The sequence below is a fragment of the Pogona vitticeps genome, chromosome 15 (genome assembly GCF_051106095.1).
Source record: "Pogona vitticeps strain Pit_001003342236 chromosome 15, PviZW2.1, whole genome shotgun sequence".
Classification (NCBI taxonomy): domain Eukaryota; kingdom Metazoa; phylum Chordata; class Lepidosauria; order Squamata; family Agamidae; genus Pogona; species Pogona vitticeps.
The window spans coordinates 7716889-7739660 of NC_135797.1; the positions used below are offsets into that span (position 1 = coordinate 7716889).

The following is a 22772-nucleotide window of genomic DNA, read 5'->3' on the forward strand; positions in this document are numbered from 1 at the left end:
TGGTGGATCGGGCCTACCAGGGGAGGGCTTCCCTTCGTAGGCGCAGTCTACCCCCTGGGAAAGCCTGGTGGATCGGGAGGGCTTCCCTTCGTAGGGGCAGTCTACCCTCTAGGAAAGCGTGGTGGATCGGGCCTACCAGGGGAGGGCTTCCCTTCGTAGGCGCAGTCTACCCCCTGGGAAAGCCTGGTGGATCGGGAGGGCTTCCCTTCGTAGGGGCAGTCTACCCTCTAGGAAAGCGTGGTGGATCGGGCCTACCAGGGGAGGGCTTCCCTTCGTAGGGGCAGTCTACCCTCTAGGAAAGCGTGGTGGATCGGGCCTACCAGGGGAGGGCTTCCCTTCGTAGGCGCAGTCTACCCCCTGGGAAAGCCTGGTGGATCGGGAGGGCTTCCCTTCGTAGGGGCAGTCTACCCTCTAGGAAAGCGTGGTGGATCGGGCCTACCAGGGGAGGGCTTCCCTTCGTAGGCGCAGTCTACCCCCTGGGAAAGCCTGGTGGATCGGGAGGGCTTCCCTTCGTAGGGGCAGTCTACCCTCTAGGAAAGCGTGGTGGATTGGGCCTACCAGGGTAGGGCTTCCCTTCGTAGGTGCAGTCTATCCCCTGGGAAAGCCTGGTGGATCAGGCCTACCAGGGGAGGGCTTCCCTTCGTAGGCGTAGTCTATCCCCTGGGAAAGTGTGGTGGATGGGGCCTACCAGGGGAGGGCTTCCCTTTGTAGGCGCAGTTTACACCCTGGGAAAGCCTGGTGGATCGGGCCTACCAGGGGAGGGCTTCCCTTCGCAGGCGCAGTCTACCCCCTGGGAAAGTGTGGTGGATGGGGCCTACCAGGGGAGGGCTTCCCTTTGTAGGCGCAGTTTACACCCTGGGAAAGCCTGGTGGATCGGGCCTACCAGGGGAGGGCTTCCCTTCGCAGGCGCAGTCTACCCCCTGGGAAAGCCTGGTGGATCGGGCCTACCAGGGGAGGGCTTCCCTTCTTAGACGCAGTCTACCCCCTGGGAAAGCCTGGTGGATCGGGCCTACCAGGGGAGGGCTTCCCTTCGTAGGCGCAGTCTACCCCCTGGGAAAGCCTAAAAGTGGCAATCAGCCGCGGCAGATCTCATATCAGTTCTGTAATCTGGAGATTCGACCCTTAATAAGCATTTTTCCACCCGAGGTCCACCAAACTCTGTGAAGGAGCTTGGTTTTTCATTTAAGGTCTCTGTTGCTGAGTATGGTGTGGTTTCTTTGGACCCATTGTAAGTCAGTTGTCCTTTTGTTTGGGGCAGTGGTCCCCAACCTTGGGCCTCCAGATGTTCTTGGACTACAACTCCCAGAAGCCTTCACCACCACCTCTGCCAAAGAGGTCTTTTTATTCTGTGGATCGGGCTTTCTTGCCACCTGACAAGAAATGGGCCATCAAGGGAATGATGGGTCCTGTTCTGCCCTTTGTTTTGGACCAGGGTGGGAGGAGACTTGGGAGGACAGGCAGGGAGGAAGGAAGAAAGGGGGGAACCGGGCCATTTGTCCACTCCTGGGGCAGGTGGGTTCAGCAGCCGAGATAAGGAGGGGAGGGATGAGCAGAGAGTAACTCGAACCCTAAGGGAAGCCTTCTGGGTCCTTCCTTTCTTGACTCTGCCCGTCTGCTTCTTTGACCCCCTGCTTCTGTTAAGACATTGGTTTAAAACAGTCTTTTCCCACGAGGTATAAACCTTTCCTGCCCCTCGCTTGCTGGTATAGAAACCTAGCATGGACCTTTTCGGTGTCGCTTGTTGTTGTTTTCACCCGTGTTTATAGCGTCTGGTGTGAGTTTCTGTATCTTTCTTTAAAATTGGTTTTGTCATTTTGGGAACAACGTATCGAAAGGCTGTTTTTGTTGTTGGGCCGTCAAGTCACCTCCGGCTTCCGGCAAGCCTGTGAATCGCATGTTTCCGGATCTCTTCCCCCCCCCCCGTCAGCTTTTGAACCCTTTTCGGCCACTCTAAAAAGGAGTGGAGGGTTTTTTTGGGGGTAGGAAATATCTCTTTCGTTGCACGTGCGCCTCGGCCTGCCTGGAAAACCCAGGAAAGAGTCGCCCGAGGGCAGAATCCACTGGAAGGCACGCAAGGCCTACTAGAGAATGTGAGGAGGGGCCGTTCCAACATCTGTGAACATCTGGAGCGGTTTCTGCTCTGCCCTTCCTCTATGAAGATGCTGCAAGCGTTTAGACTCGTCAAGGGTTTTGGGGCAAATCCTGTCAATATATACAATTTTGTTAAAGCATCGGCCGGGGGGGGTGCACTTGCCCCTTTGTGACCCGAGCCCTCGGTTTTTTTGCATCCTGGGGGAACGAGGGAATCCCCTCCACCAAAAGCGAAGCGAGGGGGGACCTCTGGCGGCCCAGAGAGGGGGACCCCCAACCCACCACCCAAGAGAGGGGGACCCCCGACCCACCACACCAGAGAAGAGGACCCCCAACCCACCACCCCAGAGAGGGGGACCCCAACCCACCACCCAAGAGAGGGGGACCCCCGACCCACCACCCAAGAGAGGGGGACCCCCAACCCACCACCCCAGAGAGGGGGACCCCCGACCCACCACCCAAGAGAAGAGAACCCCCAACCCACCACCCCAGAGAGGGGGACCCCCAACCCACCACCCAAGAGAGGGGGACCCCCAACCCGCCACCCAAGAGAGCGGGACCCCCAACCCAATACCCAGGAAAGGGGGACCCCCAACCCACCGGTGGCCCCTAACCCCAGAGGGGTGGGGCCAACGACTGCTCACCATCCCCGCTCGCCCTCCTAAGTCAGCGGAGGAGAGCGACCCAGGCTGGCCCGGCCCAGACCCGAAAGGGGCAAGCGACGGAACGGCCTCCCACCCAAAGCGCGTGTGCCGGGGGGGCAACCCAGAGATGCGGACAAGGCCAGCGTGACCCTCTGGCGGGTGGCTGCCCCAACTGGACGCCCCTGGAGCTAGCTAAGACTGTGGGGCGCTGGGGGGGCGGGATAGACACCTATTCCCTGCCCTATGTAGGACGGGACCGGACTCCATTCTGCCTCGGAGTATAGGGGCCAAAGAACACTGACGGAACTGCTCCATGCAAGCCAGAGAAGACTCTACGTCCTTTGCGCCAAGACCTCATTTATTAACCAACAAATGCCTTTACTTTACATGTATGTCCTCTTATGCTCTGGACCGTTTTGCCTTAATTCAATTAATTTAATTGAATAGGGGGGGAAAATCCCTAAAGCAGATGGCTGTGTTGGACCTTATTGAAAAATCTATTTCATACACAAAACATTTAACATATACCCTAAATAGATACCAATACTATTCCCCAAAAGGAAGCAATGAATGAAAATAGTAAACCACGAAGAGCAGGCAGAAATTGTCTCTTGCCGGCACCACGGAAATGTCTTTCTGTCCATTACTTCGGGAGGTAATCCACTTGAGCTGTCTGAAAAGAGGAGGCGGGGGGGGGATAAACACGGAACAAAGTGATTTATTTCATTTTTTAATCCAGTGGCTAGAAATGATTTTGGACGACTGCCCTCTGTATCCTTCATCTAGCGTGGTAATGAATGTAAAAAGCAACGAGAAAGTTTCTCAAGAGATTAACAGCCAGCTATATCTGAGGATTTCCTCCCTCTTGCTAAGCAACTGCTTGGTTGACACGGAGGTTGCTATTCTGAGGCTTTACACCCTTCCTACTCCTCCACCGTTGACCTTTGCTGCAGACGGCCATTCTTGGGTCTCCATAACAGCTGCTGACACACAGCATGCATGGATTCTATCACTAGATTCTGGGGTTTTTCCCTGAATTAAATTGCAGAAACAACCGAGGGCCCCTTCCCTTTTTCAAATCATCAGTAGTTCACCCACTCAGCAACCGGTCGCTTTGCCGGAAGGAATCGAGGCCTACAAGACTCAGCCTTTTGCAACTGCAAGCTTGCTGGATGAAGTCCCATCCTCCCCAGCCTGTGTGGACTACAACTCCCATCATAGACATGCAGGCTGAGACTTCATCCCTCGTTCTACCTATTTCTCTTCCTCTCCAGAGATCCTGACGGGCGAAGGGTATAAGATGACCCGCAGGACGTTTGAAGGAAAAAGGCAGTTATCCAGACCATATCCCCCAGAAGCGGGCCTGGGGGGGAACATCTTCATGACCTCAAGAGGGCCCCTCACCTCAAAGAAAGTATCCAGGATCTTGTCCGTGGTGGACGACTGAGAATGGAACTGCTGCTGATGGGTCTCGATTGCGGTCATCAGCTGGAAGTACTTGTAGAGAAGCTGCCATTCCCTGAACCAAGGAAACGGTGAGAGGTTTTAAGGAAAATCCCTGGCTTTCTAGCTCCTGTTTGCTAAGATTCTTCTCCACTTTCCCTGGAGGACATCAGAGCCTCCCCAATCCCTCCCTCCCTCCCTCCCTCCCTCCCTCCATTCATTCATTCAGTTTATATATATACCACCCCATTGGTGCATATAGCACTATTCCGGGTGGTTCACATCCTTTGTTCTAGCCTTCTAATAACTCAAGTTTGATAGAACTTAAATTTTTAAAAAAGTTATATTAGAACATTGATATATTCATACATCCATTCTTAGGGTTTTTTTTAAAGTTTAGGATCATAAGCTTTTTATTGGTTTTTAAAAACAGGTCGTTGGACAGACATCCGTATATTCTCTTGCTTGTGCTTACTCAATAAAAGGGAAAGAAAACAAGAACTTATGGGATGTTCAATATGTTCTACTTGACATAGAAAACTAATCTTATCTAGGGCTGGGAGAGAAACTTCCTCCACTAGGTTTTGGTGGGTGTAGTTTTTTAAATTTGTATTTCAAATACTCTCAAATCGCAGGCCTCGGATGGTGAGATAAGTAGGGTTTTTAAATGCGGTGCTTCTGTATTGTTGGCTCTCACAATCCTTGTTTTTTTATTATGTTTGATTTGGATGCGAATTGCATTGTGTGGCTCGTTTTCCTTGTTGTGAGCTGTCCACGGCCAGGCTTAAGCCCCAGAAGAATGCAATATGCGTTCTCCTAGAATTTATTATGGTGTCGGACTCCGAGGCCCATCAGCCCCTCATCACCGGCTGGAATCAAGCGCCTAGAGCTCCGTGGTTTTGAGGTTGGGAGTTCGATTCCCCCCGCTGGGCCTCCTTGATAATCCAGAGGGTCCCTTCCGGCTCTGCCGTTCTAGGAGGATGATGACATCTGAATTGTCGCAATTCCCTGATAACTAAATATTCTCTCTTTCTTTCTCTCTCTCTCTCTCACACACACACACACACACAGACACACACACACACACAAGGAAGCTTTTCTTTGCAACCAATCCTTGCTGTTGGTTGGGCCGGCACGGATCCCGCTCACCTCTCGGCCAACTCGAGGTTCCCGTATTTTTCCATGACCATCCGCCTAAAGAATTCTTCCTCGCGTTCCTCTCTCTTTTTCCCCTTCTCTGTGATGGGGAGGACACAAACAGACCAGCGAGCAGGTTTAAAACAACAACAACAACAAGCGTTGTGGGTTCACTTCCTTTTCCCGCATCCTTGATTTCAAGAATCGATTTGTCTGAGCTGTCGAGAGGACCTGTCCTTCCGATGGGGAATGTTGTTTTAAAAAAATCCAAAAAACGAAATTCCTTGCATGTCTGATCTGACCTTTGCCAGCTTGCCATCAGAAATTTTTTTTGGAGAAATTCTAATTTTTCTCCTGGAAAATTCTGATCTCCAAGCCCCGTGCCCCAAAATTTCAGGGTCTTTTAGGCAATCGTAGGAGAAAGTCGCTCTGGGTCCGCAGACCAGCCGTCTTGCTTTTCTCAATTACAGGGCGTCTTTGAGAATTTGCTCATTACGTGCCACAAAGGCAATCCATTGAGCATCCAATATCCCCGCCCCGAGATAAACCCCATGGCAGGGTCACCTGCTGGCTTGATAGAAGGACCGTCCTCCTTTGTGCTGTTCTCCGGCTGGATCAGCTTCTGTCGATTTCGGGGGAGAGAAACCACAAACACATAAGTCAGCAACTTGGTCACCTGTCCTTCTCATCTGATCTTAAAACGGATGACGGCGAAGCCTGGCCTGCGGAGCGCAGGTAGCCCGACCCTAACCCCTTCCCTGGTCTGACCCCATGACAGCTGGAAGGGGGAGAAAAAATATACGGTCAGAATTTTTTTAAAAAATGTCGTTTTGATCCCGGAGACCTCCAAGACCAACCGTTTGCACCTAACTCCAAAATTAGGTACCCAGGTGAAAAATCCCTGTTAGAAGTGGGGATCTGGACTTCTGGGTTTTTACTCTGATTTGGTTTTTGATATTTTCTGACGTTTTTGAGCCCAACCGAAAGAGCTAAAGAAAAGCTACAAAGAGAAAAGGCTATCTCACTATCCCACCCCTGCTCTTGAAGATGATGGTTGTGGCAATCCTCTGATTACCACGGCCGGTGTTTCTGTGCCCTTCGGGTGGCAAAGCACAACGACTTCCCAAGTGTTAAAAAGTTGACGTTTTGGAAATTTAAAAAGGCTCCAAATATTCTTTATTCCACTAGACGGCAGCAAAAGATAGCAAACCCATCTTGTAGACCCTGATGTTGGGAAAATGCGAAGGCAAGAGGAGAAGGGGACGGCAGAGGATTTTTAGCAAGCTAAAATAAAAAATCCAGAAAAAAAGGATTTTGACTTTTATTACCAGAACTAGCCAGTAGAGGGAGCCAGAGATGATGCTGAATACATAGTATGTTCTCTGGCTCCCTCTAGTGATGAGCTCTGTAAATACATCATGAAAATACATATTTCTAGGTTTGGGGTTTTTTAAAAATTATATTTAATATTGCCAGATTGCGGATAAGTGAAGCCACGGCTACTGATCCCATGGAAAGAGGAGTCCGACTGTATTGAATTGCAACCGAGATTTGTTTAGGCATTGCTGTTAGACAACCCCCATAAATACAGCCCATGCATTGAATCAATGAGGATTAATTCCTCCCCCCCCCCCGTTGATCAGCCTACCCACCCACGACGTTAACTCTATACACACAGCACCACAGGAACAATCCTGGGGAGACATGCACATTTTGGTTGCGGGGGGGGGGCGTGTCACACAGTCCCACTAACCTTCTGTTTCTGCAGTTCTTGGCGCTTAAGCAGCGCCACCTGGAAATTATCGACCAGGACTGCAATCACCAGGCTGCAAGAGAGAAAGGGACACAGCTGGCAGATGTGGATTTTTGGCCCTCCAGATGTTTTGGATGTCACCTCCCAGGACAGTCTGTTGGGGTGGGTGGGGGAGAAGGCAATGTAGGCATCTTTGGTAGACTCTCCTTAGCGGGAAGCCGCGATAGGCGAGACGTAAATGAATGTTCTCTTGCCATATCATCAAGAGTCTTTTCTCGATCCTCGGACGTCTCTGGACAGCCCACGGGTGGGGCGGGGGGAGAGAATTTTCTGGACTCCGGATCCCATCCAGTGCTGGCTAGTGGATTGTGAGCGTGATCGTTCCAAAAGTTATTTCCCCCCCCCACTTTGGGGGAAGTCACATCGGTTGGATGTACCCCAAGGGGGCAGCCCCCAGCCCACCCCAGATCTTTTGGACTACAACACCCATGGGCCTGAGGCAAAGGTTGACATAAGCTGGGAGCCGTCGTCTGACGCAGAGGGAAGTCAACTGGGGGTTTTGGACTACCAAATACACACACACACACACACACACACACACACACACACACACACACACACACACACACACACACACACACACACACACTCTTTAGCCTATGGGGAGAATCCTGTCATGCGCTTACTTGAGAAGCAGAAAGTACTGCACGAGGATGTAGACGATGAGGAAGATGATGACGTACCAGGCCCCTGGAAGCGAGAAAAGGAACACGGTGAGGGCAGGACCATCCACGCCGCCGTGGCCTTCGAAACAAGCCACGGGGTGGCCCACCAGCCCACGGCAGGCACCGAGAAAGCGGCCCGACACGGGTTTGGGATCTGGGCCCTTTTCCTGACGCCAAAGGACTTCTCGAACCGAGAAACGCCGGCAGCCTCTCGGCTTCTCCCACCTGCATCGTAGCAGGTCAGGTAAATCAGGGACCAGTCGTCCAGCGTGAATAACTGGAACAGGGTGAAGATGGTCTTGAAAATATCTCCGAAATGTGCCGGGTCGGCGTCACAGAACATGTCGCGCATCACGACTGAGGACATGACTGAGGGGCGGACGGGGAGCGTTAAGGAATAAAAAGATTGGTGGGGTTTTTTTCCCACCTCCTCCTCACCTGCCTTTTCCCCCTCCAATGTTCCCAAGGGGGGGGGACCACGGTTCTCCTCCTCTCCTGCTTGAACAGCACAATAACCCTACGAGGTAGGACAGGCAGCGAAAGGGAAGGTTTTCCAGCTTATTGAAAGGGAGAGTAACCGAGGGATCCACCCCTTATACAGGGACACGTCCGTGTTTTCCTTGTCGAAAAGTTTTGAGGTCCATCGTTACGTCCCCCGCGGTTTTGTCTCAAAAATGCCTTCTGTTTGGGAACATTACCCGGGAGAATGGGGGTCACTGGGAACAAAATGATCTTTTGTTTTGGGTCGAAAAGCGAAGCCGGATTTGGGCTTTTTCTTTTCTTCGCTTAAAATTGCAGTATGAAAAAGAAAGAAGGTTGAACTTCCTTGGATTTAATAAGTAGCGCTACACTGACGCAGCCCCCCCCCTAAAAGACAGAGGCACCCCATCCTAGGCTGTCTTCAATAAGATTCACCATATACAGTGGCGCCTCGCTAGACAGTTACCCCGCATGACAGTTTTTTCACTAGACATTGACTTTTTGCAATCGCTATAGTAATTCGCAAAATAGTGATTCCTGTGGGGGAATTTCGCTGGACAATGTTTGGTCCCTGCTTTGCAAACCGATTTTCGCTAGACAACGATTTTGACAGCTCCCTCCGCGCTCGCACAACAGGTGTTTTCGGGACCTAAGCTTCGCTAGACAGCTATTTAAACAGCTGATCGGTGGTTCGCAAAGCGGCTTTCCTATGGCCGATCTTCACTAGACAACGACGACAGGTTTCAATGCATTCCGAGGGGGAAGTGCTTTTCGCTAGACGATGATTTCGCTAAACAGCAATTTCAGTGGAACGGATTATCATCATCTAGCGAGGCACCACTGTATTTTATTCCTTTTTGTTCATCATGTTTTGATGCTTCTCTCTCCCTCCTGCCCACCCATCCACTCCTCCTGGGAAGGATACAGAGTAAAGTAAACATGACGATGATGATGGCCCCAATGGACTGGCACGACAGCATAAACGTACTGGTGACTTCTCGAACGTTTTCCATCACCCTGCAGAGGCGAACAAACGAACCAGCAGATGGTTAGTTGAGGGGTAGGAGAAGGTCTACCTTATCTTTCTGGCCAAGCAAGGAGGGCAATTTGTCCAGAAATTCAGGGAAACAAACGATTCGTAGGATAGCCCCGACAGTCCACTAGCCAGCAGGGACTGGGAAAGGTAGTCCCCCCCCCCCCAAAAAAGGAACTTTCCAAACTTCAGGGGAAACCATCCCATGATAAAGAGGGCTTGGCAGTCATATGGACAAGGCTGGGAAGGGTGTCGGAGGCCAGCGTTTGGAAATCACTACAGTCGGATCCCCTTACCCGCCTCATTGGTCTCTGCTGCTTTGCTTGCCCATGGTTGGAGAATATTTTAAATATGATGCGAAAAATAACCCCGAAATATATTTCTAATGGTGAAGTTACCAGAACTGGCCACTAGAAGGCGCCAGAGACCATGCTATGTACAGTACAGTACATCCTTTAGATGCCTAAAACTAACATGGCTAGTAGTAGTAGTAGTAGTAGTGACTGATGATGATGATGATGATGATGACGATGATGATGATAATAATAATAATAATAATAATAATAATAATAATAATAATAATAATAATAATAATAATAATAATAATAATAATAATAATAATAATAATTCCAGAGGCTCTAGGTCTATCACAGGAAGCAGAATGTCATGGCACTAGAAACCGTGATCGCATATAATGCTAGACAGTTCCTCCATCAAAGGATGTCCCGGACACATTTCTTTCAACTCATTAAAGCACTGGTGGATCTACAGACTAGGCGCTGACCGGAGCGTGAGTAGGAAGCGGATGGCGCGGATGGCGCGGATCCCTTTGCAGATTTTGAGGACGCGGAAAAGGGTCACAGTGTTGCCCCGATTCCCTTGCCTGGAGGAGATGAACAACGGCAGCAGAAAATCCAGCACCGTCATGATCATGATGAAGAAATCTGGCCGGGAGGAAAGGAGGAGGAGGAGGGAAAAAAAAACACAAGTGAACGCTCGCAGCCTGTGAGATTAGACAGTGCAGCTGCTAGCCTTGCTCACAGTTAAGCTGACAGAAGCAGGAAATCTCTCCTGAGCATGGGCAGAGTGCATTGGAGCATAATTCCTCAGTTCAGAAAAAAAATATCTCTTATCACCTAACGCAAACAAACAAATGGCTTTTCCAAGCAAAAAAAAGAAAAAAGGTTTTAATACATCCCAACCACGAACTGTATGAGTCAAAGGGAATCCTGTCTCTTTCCTTGGACACATACGTAGGTTTTAAATTTTGGTATAAGGGCTTATTTATACCATTTGTTCTCCCTTGATATAGAGTGCAATCCTAATTCAAAGATGTGCTGGTTGTAGAAGCTAATGGTTAGGTACAAGCCATGAGGCTATGAAGCCGAAGAGCACATCATGACCATCCCCAAACCAAAAAAGGAAAGCCCATGAAGCAGACAGCCGAATTGGTTCAAATTAACAAGCGAAGAGCAGGTATTTTGCAAAGCTAGTGGCTCTTAGTTGTCCAAAGTGGAAGCAGAAAGCCTGTAATTTAAAGGGACAGTTCCCCTTACAGAAACCCTAAGGAACTGCCTTTCTGCACAAGACAAATTGTGTTAGAGCATTTTGCTTCTGAAAACAAGCAAGAAAACACCAAAACACTGATTTCACAGTAGCCTCTTGATTTCCCCCTGCCCTGTCACCAGAACCAACTTTGGGAATTACATGGAATTCCACATGCAGTACAACAGTTTAGGCATTCAAGGGAAACCAAATCAAATTGATTTTTCACTTTGAGACCTGATTTCTATTTTTTTTATTTATTTATTTGGTTGGGGTCTACTTGTAAAGGTCCACTCCCAGTGTTTCCATGCCATCTGAGAATGAACGACCCCTGTTCAGAAATCCACCCTCCGACCACCGAGACCCACCGGTATCGTTCCACGGGTCACGGAAATAGTCCACGCCTAAGGCCACTATCTTGAGGATCGCTTCCACCACGTAGACGGAAAGGAAGACAGGATCCATAGCTGAGAAGAACCACTCTAGAAAGTCAGAAGAAGAAGAAGAGAACCGTTAACAAGGAGAGAAGGAGACGCCGTCTTTCTCTACGAGGAAAGCCACGGCAGTCCAAGATATTTTGCTGCCTGAGTCAAGGACCTGTGGCGACAAATGGATTTTTTACAAAACCCGCACGGACCTCCCTTCTCTCTCTCCACTGCTGTAGACACAGGATCATAGCAAATTAAGAAGTCCACCATTTCCTGCCCTCTTGCAACTGTTAAAAATCTGCAGGCTTTCGTTCTGCGTGATGCGAAGGAGGCTCAGCCTTCGCGAAAGCCCAGAGAAAAGCCGCAAATGAAGCCGAGACTTAAGGACGGCTTGGAAAAGTTCCTTTCTTGCATGACGACGCCTCCTCCTCGAGTCCCCAGCAAGGCTGGGCCCCTGTGGGGGAAAAATGCGATTCTACCTGGCTAGGTTTTAGGGAGACCCCAATACGAGGTGGACCGACTCCCTCCAGGAAGCCACAGGCTTGAATTTGCAAGAGCTGGGCAGTGGAGGAGGGGGGCATTTTGGAGACGGCTCCTCCATGGGGTCGCCATGAGTTGGAGGTGACTTGACAGCCCACAAGGAGACCGAGGTGGGCAGCCCACGAGAAAAGCCCCTGAGTTCTCTCTTTTGGGACAGCCACCAAAATGTTCGGAGTCAGAGGGCATTCAGGGAGACAAAGACTGTGGGTGCACCGAAAAAGGACGGTTAAAAAGGACAGTCGGTGACAACGTAGAGAGTGAGTTCACGAGCATCTTTCAGACCAGCAATGGCGCAAGCGCAGAAGGGAACAAATCCTTCCAGGGAACAAATCCTTCCTCCTTCTTTTGCTTGGCCAGCTATGCCGGGCCCGGACGTGGGGTCTCTCGACTGGGGGGGGGGTTCGTCCTCCTCCTCTGGATCCAGGGGTCCTCTGGTGGGGGTCCCCTCTGCAGGAGAGACTGGCCGAGGCACCCATGCAGCTAAAGAGATATTTCTTACCCCCAAAAAAACCCTCCGCTCCTTTTTAGAGTGGCCGAAAAGGGTTCAAAAGCTGAGGGGGGGGGAAGAGATCCGGAAACCTGCGATTCACAGGCTTGCCGGAAGCCGGAGGTGACTTGACGGCCCAACAACAAAAACATCCTTTCGATATCTTGTTTTCAAAATGACAAAACCAATTTTAAAAAACAGATACAGAAACTCACGCCAGACGCTATAAACACGGGTGAAAACAACAACAAGCGACACCAAAAAGGTCCATGCTAGGTTTCTATACCAGCAAGCAAGGGGCACCGAATAGCCAAAGAGATCTTTTCTATTCCAAACCACGCAAAGAAAGGTTGATTAGAGAGGGGGGAAACACAGCACCGTGTGTGGAAATGGAATAAGGAAATTCGAGCATCAGAATGAAGGGGGTTTGTTGTGCTCTGCTGCTTTTCAAAAGTTCTTCTTAATATGGATTTCATTTACTGTTTTTGATACAATACTCGTTAACGTCCTTTGAAATATTTGTCCCCCTTCCTGGTTTTAGCTATGAACGATTGCCTTTTCGTTGTCGGACGTCAATGCCTCGGGTCCCTCTCAGGAGAAAAGCGGGGTGTAAATAAAGAAATAAATGCAGATCAGGGAAGCTGTCCCTCCCCGGACGATCGATGGCGACGCTGATGACTGGCTTACCTCCCCGAATCTCCACCACTGCAAACGTCTGAGCGACCAGCAAGATGTTATTGATGGCCACCACCGTGCCGATGAAGATGTCAAAGAACATGGACTGCGTGAGGTTGTAGATGATACTCCGCAAGGCGACAAGGTACGGGACGGTCTCTCGCCAAGCACGGATCACCAGCTCCCGTAAAGTCATGCGTCGGTGCTTCCGCTTGTGGTGGTGCTGGCCTTTGCCCCCGCCTGCGAGAGCAACGGAGATATTTTAGGAAGGGCCTGGAAGCCATCTTTTCCTTCACCCTATTCTGCAGGTCTCCGGCCACGGGAGGTTTGCTCGGGATCCGCTCCCCTTCTGCGAGGCACTCTGCCCCCCCCAGAGTCTCCCAATCTGGCCCCTTGTTCAGTGCATGAGCTGTTCTCCGGCCCACGCTCCAATAGGAAGGGACCTTTCTCTGATCCAGGATGGGTGATAACGCCCAGGGCTTGCTCCTGCTGCATGCCGCAACCGAGGTGGGGAGACCTCCAAGACCAGGATCACAACTCACCGACTTGGGCTCCTTCCAGAAGGGAAGCTACATGAGCCCGTTGCAAGGAAAAACTACAAAAGTGGTGCCTCGCTAGACGATGATAATCCGTTCCACTGAAATTGCTGTTTAGCGAAATCATCGTCTAGCGAAAAGCATTTTCCCATTGGAATGCATTGAAACCTGTTTAATGCGTTCCAATGGGGAAGAATCGTCGTTGTCTAGCAAAGATCGGCCATAGGAAAGCCGCTTTGTGAACCGCCGATCAGCTGTTTAAATCGCTGTCTTGCGAACACCCGTTTTATGAGCGCGGAGGGAGCTGTCAAAATCGTCGTCTAGCAAAAATCGTTTTGCGAAGCAGGGGCCAAACATTGTCCAGCGAAATTCCCCCATAGGAATCACTGTTTTGTGAATCGCTATAGCGATTGCAAAAAGTCAATGTCTAGCGAAAAAACTATCATGCGGGGGTAACTGTCTAAAGAGGCACCACTGTAATAGGATCCTAAAGATTAATGAATTCCTTATGGGATGGATAGGGTGACGTGGGCTCTGTCCCACGAGAGCGTCCCCACAAAAGTTGCCAACACCTCTATTTCGATCACCCCAGAGTGCAGGACATGCAACAACGGGCTCCAGTTAAAGGAAGCCAGATTTCAGTAGAAGATCAGGAAAAACTTCCTAACTGTTAGAGCCGTATGACGACAGAGCCCATGACCTTGGGAGGTGTTGAGCGCTACAGCACTGTGGAGGCATTCAAGAAAAACCTGGATCACCTCCTGGCAGATCTGCTTGGACTATGTTCCTGCCTTGAGCAGGGGGTTGGACTGGATGGCCTTGGAGGCCCCCATTCCAACTTCACTTTTCTATGATTCAGTGATTTTGGGGGGAAAACCTGGTTTCCAGCGGCCTTTCCCCTCTGGAAAACCGGGCCCTGGAGGAGTGATCTTGACGGGACCCCCGAAGCGGGCGAGGTCCTGATCCTACCTTTCGTCTGGTGCGTGGGATACGTCCCCTTGCTCCCTCTTCTGCTCTTATGGGTCTTGCTGTGTGTCCTCGAATCTCTGGACCTGCTGGTGGGGTGGGAGATCATGGAGGTGGCCGCCATGAGGGTGGACGGTTCTTGAGTGGGTGGGGGGGACAGAGAGACCACCGACACCTGGCCGACGGGCGTCGCGGAGGTCCCGGGAGCCCCAGTGGGGGCCTGATCCTCTTTGGTCAGGATTTTTTCCATCTGAGGCAGTGAAGGCATTGTCGGGACGGTGAGATAATTCATGGTGGCAGAGTGGATGGAGCCTTCTGCTCACCGCCCTTAAAGACTTGCGTAGCGTCCCCCCCCTCTATACCGCCTGCCCAGCGCTTCCCAGCGCTTTCCTGCCTCCTCACAGGGGAGAACGCGAAGCCTGGGGCTCTCTTGGAGCACGGAAGGTTGCCAGCCTTCCAAAGACAGAAGGGTTGGCCTCCCCTTTGTGACGTCATCAGAAGGCGGCAGCGTGGCATAGGGGGTGGGGTGAGACAGCGCGATGGGAACGCAGGAGATCTCGGTTCGAATCCCCGCTCAAACAGAAGTGTGGGCAACCAGTCATGGAGGGCCTTGCGTTTGAGGCTGGAGAAATGTCGTTTTCTGCTGAATGTGGCATTTGAGGGACCCGACGTGGACAGAATCTCGTGCCCTGAAGGCAAATCACGGAAGCTTAAACGGCAAATCAGGGGGCAGGTGAGAAAATTTCCCATTGTGACAGTCACACTCCGTGTGCCCCTAAAAGCGGGCCTCCTCTAATAACGGGTGATCTATAATGCTTCCTTTGAGCATCACCCGGGAAAGTCTCCAGGAATCCTCAAGGCCCATTGGGCAGCCTCCGAGATTAGCCAGGAGGGAAGTGAGGGTGCAACAGCAAGATGGAGAGCGACACACGCCACCTTGAGCTGAAGGATCTTCTCCAGGGCTTGAGGGATTTTGGGGCCCACCCCAGAATCATCCACCTGAAAATAACAAAACAGGTCTCATTTCAGCTCTCACCAAGTACGCCAAGGTGTAATGAGAAATACGCTGGCCAGTTCCAAGGAGGGGGGGGGAAGCAAACCCATTCATATTAGATGTGCAAATCTAATCCGTGCAAAATTATTGTGCTCCGGGATTCTGTTTTATCAGATCACGGCCACCTCTTCCAAAACTACAGCATACACTGTGTTTTCTCGGATCGAATGCTCCATGGTAAACGTGCGCTACGGAGGCGCTATACAAGCTAGATCAATTAATAAACTCTACACTATAAGACCCCGTCATGCTGATCGATCCAAATATCTTTTTTTCTCATCCCACCCACTCGATTCTCCGTAAAACACCAACGGAATCTCTCCGAAACCCAAACAGCCTCCAAGAGGGTCTTTGCAGCAGCATCGCCCTGTCAAGTTGTTGGAACTGGCCTAAACCAGGTGTAGAATCCAGTGAAGGCCTTTCCTCCCCCATCGCAAGTCCTTCCTTCATTAGATCATGTCTCTCTTCCAGCCACTCTCTTGCACACAAACACACACACACACCCCCGTGATAAACACCCACCTCTCGACTGTCTTCTCCAGGCGGAGGAGGGGGGCCACGGGGCCTTGGACCCGGGATGCTGTCAGATGAACCCACAGAGGGATTCCCTAGAAAAAGGAGGGGAAAAAAACAGTTTTTCCAGAACAAGCAAGCAAGACACTCCGTCCTCGAGCTGGCCACTGTTGTCAGGTTTTCTCACCGCCCCCAACCTGGGAGTTTTAAGGAGGAGAAGGGGATGACAGAGGATGATGAGATGGTTGGACAGGATCATCGAAACGGCCAACATGACTTTGACCCAACTGCGGGAGGCAGTGGAAGACAGGAGGGCCTGGCGTGCTCTGGTCCACGGGGTCACGAAGACTTGGACATGACTTAATGACTAAACAACAACAATGCCAGGCCGGGGGGGGGGGGGGGAACAGGTGGCTTTTAAAGCTCAATTTTGCCTATAGAGTGGACCCTCGACTTACAGACGGCTCGACTTACAGACTTTTTGAGTTACAGACTTCTCTGGCTGCAAAATTTAGATCCGACTTGCAGCCTGAGAATCGACTTACAGACCAGAAAAAAACCAAAATGGAATAAAAATAGAATAAAAACCACTGGTTATGGGATTAATTGGTTTTCAGTGCATTGTAGGTCAATGGAGATTCGACTTACAGACTTTTCGACTTGCAGCCACCATTCCAATATGGATTAATTCCTTAAGTAGAGGGTCCACTGTAAGTGAAACTATGCTGACAGTCCCACAATGGGAAAAATTCTCCACTGCTTCTCAAAAGCCACAGACGCTATTTGACTTCCCTTGGTACAGAGTTTGAGGGATCACACTTTGAGTGACAAGAAACTTTGCTTTTCTGATTCCCTCAGATTCCTGCCCTATTTTGGCAAACAGCCTCCAAGGCTGAAGGCCCCTTCTGTTCAACAATCCCCCAAACAAGAGATTCTGAGGTTGCAACGCTTGAGAAGCTGGGGGAAAGGGTCATTCCATCAACCCTGATAAAAAAAACACCGATCCATCTGTGAGCTTCTCCCTTCCCATCTGCGTTAGTTTTCAACTTTAGGTCCTCCACAGGCATTCTGGAGTTTAGCACCCCCTGGCCGTACCACCTAGGGTTTAACAGGAATAGAAGTCCACCATGTCTTTAAAAAAAGGGGGGGAGATTTCTTTTAAAGACTGTAAGCTCACAGGCAGGAGTGGATTTCTACAGATTACACGGTACGATACTCCGGGACCTCTTTGGACTGAAAGGGACAAAAAGGTTTAAAAATCAGCCACTGCATCTCTTGTATCTAGCTTGCACTAAAAAAAAAAGATGGAATACAGTGGGTCACCTCTTCCTCCAGGGAAGTTTATTTTCTAAAAAATAGAAGAGAGGGCCGAGTCTGGGATCGCCTTGCCTGAAATATGCTCTTTGTTCAAAAGGGAATCCATCGCTGACATTTCATCCACTACACAGACAGAAGACGTCTGTAGCACGTTCGGATGCTACTTGTCTTCCGTGAATTAACGAGAATCTCCCATCACGACTGACTGCTTCCTTCTCTCAACCCAGGGAACTTACCTCTTGGCAACCCCGGAGGTCTTGACCCCACATCCGGGGAAGCTCTGGCTACAGGAGGGGTCAGCTTGGACACATCTTGCTGACGCTCTTGTTCCATTAGAGCAGCAGCCTGCAGAGGTGGGAGAAGAAGCCGGACTGAGCCCAGTACAAAGAGGCAGGAAGCACTCTTACAGGGAGTGAAATCCTTGTTACGGAACGGCCGGGCTGCCTCTCCCTAGCCAGGGTGACTCCCTGCCCTTCCTCAAAGGACGAAACCGGAAGACTTTTCTGAAGGTAAAACATGCACTCTGCTTTCAGTTATGATCCTCTCCCGAAAGCTAAAGATCCCAGTCCTCATGATTGTGATTAAGAAGCCAATCCGAAGGCCTCATGCAGAGTTAGTCCAGGAGTCTACGGAGTTCAATCCTGGCTAAAAGGAGGAGAAGCAACCTGGGACCTCTTCCAGATCTTTTCAGCAACAAAAGCCCCACTCAGCCTGCCCCACTGGCGTTGAGGGGGAGCCAGAGTCCAAAATCTAAAAAGGCATCAGGCTATAAATTTCTGACTGCCAAGCGTCCAGATCTCCTTCCTAGCCCCATCTGAAATGCTGGGGAATCTCCCACGTGCCAAACAGGCTTCCGACCGCTGAGATTCAGCCCCGGCTCTTCCATGCCACATTCAATTCGACCACTGAGTCAAACTTGTGACATATACACACCAAGCTTCCTGCCAGGTTCTGAAATAAATAAAGCTTGGCCTCTCTCTCTCTCTCTCTCTTCAACTACCTGTTTGGCTCCTTGATCTAATCCAGGCCATTCTCACACCAGCTCCCGGGGCCAGGGGTTGATCGGCTTCTGCCTGCCTCAGGGGATTTGCCTTTTAAAACTATACTCCAAAGGAACGATTACAGTGGTGCCTCGCTTAACGAGCACCCCGTTTAACGAAGAATCCGCATAGCAATTTGTTTTTTGTGGTCGCAAAAGCGATCGCACTGCGATCTTTTTAATGGCAAAAAATCGCTTTGCGATGATCGGCAAGCTGTTTCACTTACCGATTTTCTCATAGCGATGTTTTAAAAACAGCTGATCGGCGGTTCCAAAATGGCCGCCCGCAGAGTTTTCGCGCCCTTTCCTCGCTTACCGGGCAGCGAAAATGGCGGTCGTATGGAGGATTTTTGCATAAATGTGAGTTTTAAGCCCATAGGAACGCTTTAAACGGGGTTTAATGCATTCCTATGGGCTTTTCAGTTCCGCATAGCGACAAATCCGGATAGCGACGATTTTTCCGGAATGGATTACCGTCGCTATGCAGGGCACCACTGTACTCTGAAAGGGCCATACAGTTTGGTGCAGGAAGAGCAACGGAGACTAGCCAGGAAAAAGCCTTGTGATCAAAAAACACTAGACAGGCGGCAAAAACAGCCACGACAACAAACCTACAGGGAGACCAGCAAAAAACCAACAGCAGCAGCATCAGCAATATGGGAAGGAGCTCAGCCGGCAGGGTCGGCATGATTCACCGCTGTCCGAGAAGCCGAAAGGCAGGGCAACATTTTAAAGCCACGAGAGAGCAAAGGCAACCACAACGGCCTCCCCTGACCCGGTGCCATCCAGAGGTGTCGGGAAACACTTCCCTCCAAAGCACACGTTTGGAACCCTTACACCACATGGCGCTGGGACTTCACGCAATGTTTCAGCGACCTTACAGACCATCGATCACAACCCCTGGCCCAGTTCAAGAGGCAACTGAGGGACCACAGCAAGTCTAGTCCCGGCTTAAATGCTTCAGCAAGGCTGGGCCTGGTCTTGTTCATTTCCACGGTCACCAGACCCCTCTTCGCTCTCCTTCCCTCCAGCAAAAAAAGGAAATCTATACATCATCATTACCTGTTTGACTCGTTCCTCCTGCTGGATCAACATGGCGGCCTGCTGCTGGGCCAGCTTCAACCGCTCTTCCTCGGGCAACGCGGAAGGATCCACCGACTGCATGCGGAGGGGCGGGCCCATGCCAGGTGGCGGTGGAGGGGGTCCTACGCCCATCGGGAAGTTGAGGCCCATGCCAGGGGGAGGCGGGGGTGGAGGTGGCTGCATCGGGGGCATGCCCATCGGAGGCGGGGGCAGAGGCATTCCAGGGAGCTGTGAGAAACAGAGAGGTGGCAAACGTTGAAAAGAGGGTCGGAGACACACTGTGCCGTGAGACTGAAATCCCAAAAATAAATATAGCGGCGCTAGCTACAAATTGCAATCCAGGCAGAACACCAATGCAGCTGGTTCACGTCCGCCAGGAAATGGACTGGGACAATTCTGCAAGCCCGCGTAGGTTCTACCACTGAACTATTGCTGTCCCCAAAGCCCTCTCATCTTATGAATGCGGCCAAGGTGGTCTTAGCGGACATGTGACTCACCTGTCCTGGCATCGGAGGTGGGGCGGCCTTGTCTCCATCATCTCCCCGCAGAGCTGGTCTGTTCAGCACTATCCCCGTCTAGAAAACAAAAAAAAATAACTCAGAATTATACGCTTGTTCAAACAGAAGAGTGCACTCTTAATTATTTGAAGCAGAGGGGAGCAGAAGATCTTGACCTTCTGGTGGGTCTACAAAGGAAATGGTTAAAGGAGAGCCTGTGCATGGTGGACGTAGAACGGGGCTCTTACTGTTTATAACGGCCGACTCGCTGCTCATAGACTTCAAACCTTCCATAGTTAAACTTTTAACATTTGGTGCCACTTGCGTCTATGGGGACAAAACAAATGGTATCTCAAACTACAAATCAACAATACAGTAATGCGTGGAGATGCACAAGAGGCCAGCAATTCATTAAACCCTCCTGCATGGATTTCACCACCCGAAAGGCCCTTTCTGTCGATCAGAGACCTGCAGCCCTCCAGACAGCCTGTCTTTCATAACCCAGATGTCGTCTTTACTCCTGAAGTTCCCCTGGTCTTGTGGAGATGGACCCGTTGAGCAACATCAGGCTCACAATACCTACCCCCACGTGAGGCTGATCCCCAGACAGCTTCACACACACCTTAATCCTCAAGTAGGTGGCCAAGATCAGAGTTCACACACATGCACACCTGGCAACAGAACACATCACCTTCTACAAGCATCAGACATAAAGGCTCACCTGAAGCGTGTACGTTTGCAGACGTTCCACCAGCTCCTCACGGCTACCTGGAAGGGGAAAAAAAGATGTCACTCATCAGTTGCTCTATATCACTTGTATCTGTTGATTTCTTCAATATTCGGCTTTTTCTCCAGTGAATTTAAGGTAGCACACATGGCTTTCCTCCCACTTGCCCACTTTACCCACATCACAATCTGTGACGTAGATTGGTCTGGGGGGGGCAGTGACTGGCGCAGGGCCACCCAGTGACCTTCATGTCTCAATGAGGACTAGAAACTGGACGCAAAAATTCCTTCTTTAATATGGTATGGTACCATAGTGACTCTCATCCATGTTAAGATGTTCCTAAAAGTGAGCAGAAAGACACAACTACACTGGGGACTTACAAAATTTGTGGTTGGCTGAGGAAGGATTAAGCATTCCACTTCACCTTTAATAACCTGCTGCATTTCCATGTTTGCTGAAGAAGGCTTTCTCCTTTGGTAGCCTAAATCCTAGCTATGCTGAACACGGAGGAAACACAGAGGCTCCCCTGTTCTTCCCAAGCCTGTGCACTTGTCTGTAAGGAATGCTATGCACTTCCATGCACTTGGCTGCAGCAACTGAGCCCCAATACACTGTAGCTGTTAGACTGCTGGACTGAAGCCTATCATTTATTTGAGCAGAAGATAGGCTGTCTCTTGTAATGGATACTATAAATGCACCCCATTGTGAGCACCAAGTGCATTCCTTTACTGCTAATATTTCTATCCTACCATTTCATCAGACAGTTAAAAGACAACATAATTTATTTAAAATATTTCTATCCCGCTTTTCTCCTTAAAAATGACCCAAGGCAGCTCACATCACTTATTTAGTATTCAAAGCTAGCCAGGACGAGTCGATCAATGCAAAAAAGGATCAAAGAAGAATACAGAGTCCTCTTTAAGGCTACCCAGTCTCCGCAGCACAAGAGAAAACTGTAAACAGCATCCACAAACTGAGCTACACAGGCAGAGATTCCAACACCTCTTGGTGGAAGAACTCTCTTCACTGAAGAGGTGAGCAAACACAATTTTAAGGATGTTCTCGTCCCAGAATTCCCCTAAGTCGGGATACCTCATGATGGGGGGAGGCGTTGTGGGATTATCATGTGTTGTCAAAGTCAGCTCTGATTTAGGGTGACCCTTTTCAGGGTTTTCCAGGGAGACCCGACTCGGAAGCCGTTTCCCCTTCTCTTCTTCTTTCGGGGGGAGCCCTGAGACGACGGGGCCGCCGGCCCAAGGCCACCCCCCAGGCCGGCTCTTCTCTTCCAGGAGACCCAGTGGGGGGGGGGGAGGCGGGCAGGACTCGAACCCACAGCCTCGGGCTCCATAACCAGAGGACCTCAACCAGCCATCTACCCATAATAAGCTCCCACTAGGTTTCAATGCTAATTTTAAACCCTGGTTTTAATCTTGAGGTCTGTTTTAACTGCTTTTCTTTCTTTTTTAAAAAAAATATGGTATTTTAAAAGCACCGGGGAGGTTGTCTCGATGATGGGAGCGGCCGTGGCTCCCCGATGGGCACAGATGTGGGGTGTGTGTGGCCTCTAACCCCCCCAACCTCAGGCTCCACTTCCAGAGACCCCCCCCCCCAAAAAAAACCCTGCACTCCCCCAGTCCCAAAAGCACCCGACGGGCTCCCGAGGCCCACCTCGGCTGGAACCCAACCCTTCCACGCTCTCTGTGTCCACAGAACCTGGGACTCGCCAACTCCAACTCCCATCATCCCCACACCACTGGCCAGGCTGCCTCGGATGGGGCCCCTCGGGATCCTTCCCGGCCCCCTCAGAAGCCCCCCACCCCTCGGCCGGGCCCCAAGGCCTCCCCTCGGCCCGCAGACACCCCCCCCTCACCTTGCGTGGGCGCCCCGATCTCGGCCAGCTTGGCCTGCAGCTCATGGGGAGACCAGGCCGCGTATCCCGGCAACGGCATCTCCCCCGACTTGGGGGGCTCGGAGTGCCCCTCCGCCGCCATCTTGCCTTCTTCTCCCCCGCCACGGACAGCGCGCGGGGTGGCGTCAAGAGGAAGCGACCGGCTCTCGA

At 50.9% G+C, this 22772-nt stretch overlaps 1 protein-coding gene across 2 annotated transcripts; it reads right to left on the reverse strand.

Annotated features, from left to right (window-relative positions):
* Positions 1-3075: 3075 nt before the first annotated feature.
* LOC144584839 (cation channel sperm-associated protein 1-like) lies at positions 3076-22751 on the reverse strand. 2 transcript variants are annotated; one of them, XM_078381976.1, is made up of 16 exons: positions 22584-22751; positions 20708-20754; positions 19987-20064; positions 19469-19717; positions 17604-17712; positions 12994-13221; positions 11220-11333; positions 10091-10250; positions 9199-9290; positions 8019-8162; positions 7755-7818; positions 7069-7141; positions 5880-5937; positions 5328-5415; positions 4140-4254; positions 3076-3408 (listed from the first exon to the last, which is right to left on the reverse strand). In XM_078381976.1, exons 1-16 carry the CDS (start codon positions 22702-22704, stop codon positions 3379-3381), a joined length of 1770 nt encoding a protein of 589 aa, XP_078238102.1. In that variant the 5' UTR covers positions 22705-22751; the 3' UTR covers positions 3076-3378. The 2 variants fall into 2 exon arrangements, with proteins under 2 accessions (XP_078238102.1, XP_078238103.1); XM_078381977.1 differs by lacking the exons at positions 17604-17712; positions 19469-19717; positions 19987-20064; positions 20708-20754; positions 22584-22751 and adding an exon at positions 14487-15413.
* Between the last annotated feature and the right edge of the window lie 21 nt (positions 22752-22772).

Coding starts and splice junctions, on each gene's coding strand:
- LOC144584839 (XM_078381976.1), bottom strand. CDS start 22,704: ATGGCGGCGGAGGGGCACTCCGAGCCCCCCAAGTCGGGGGAGATGCCG. Junction 17,713..19,468: donor AGGAGGAACGAGTCAAACAG/GTAATGATGATG, acceptor CCACCTCTGCAG/GCTGCTGCTCTAATGGAACA. Junction 10,251..11,219: donor TGACCCGTGGAACGATACCG/GTGGGTCTCGGT, acceptor CCTCCCGGCCAG/ATTTCTTCATCATGATCATG.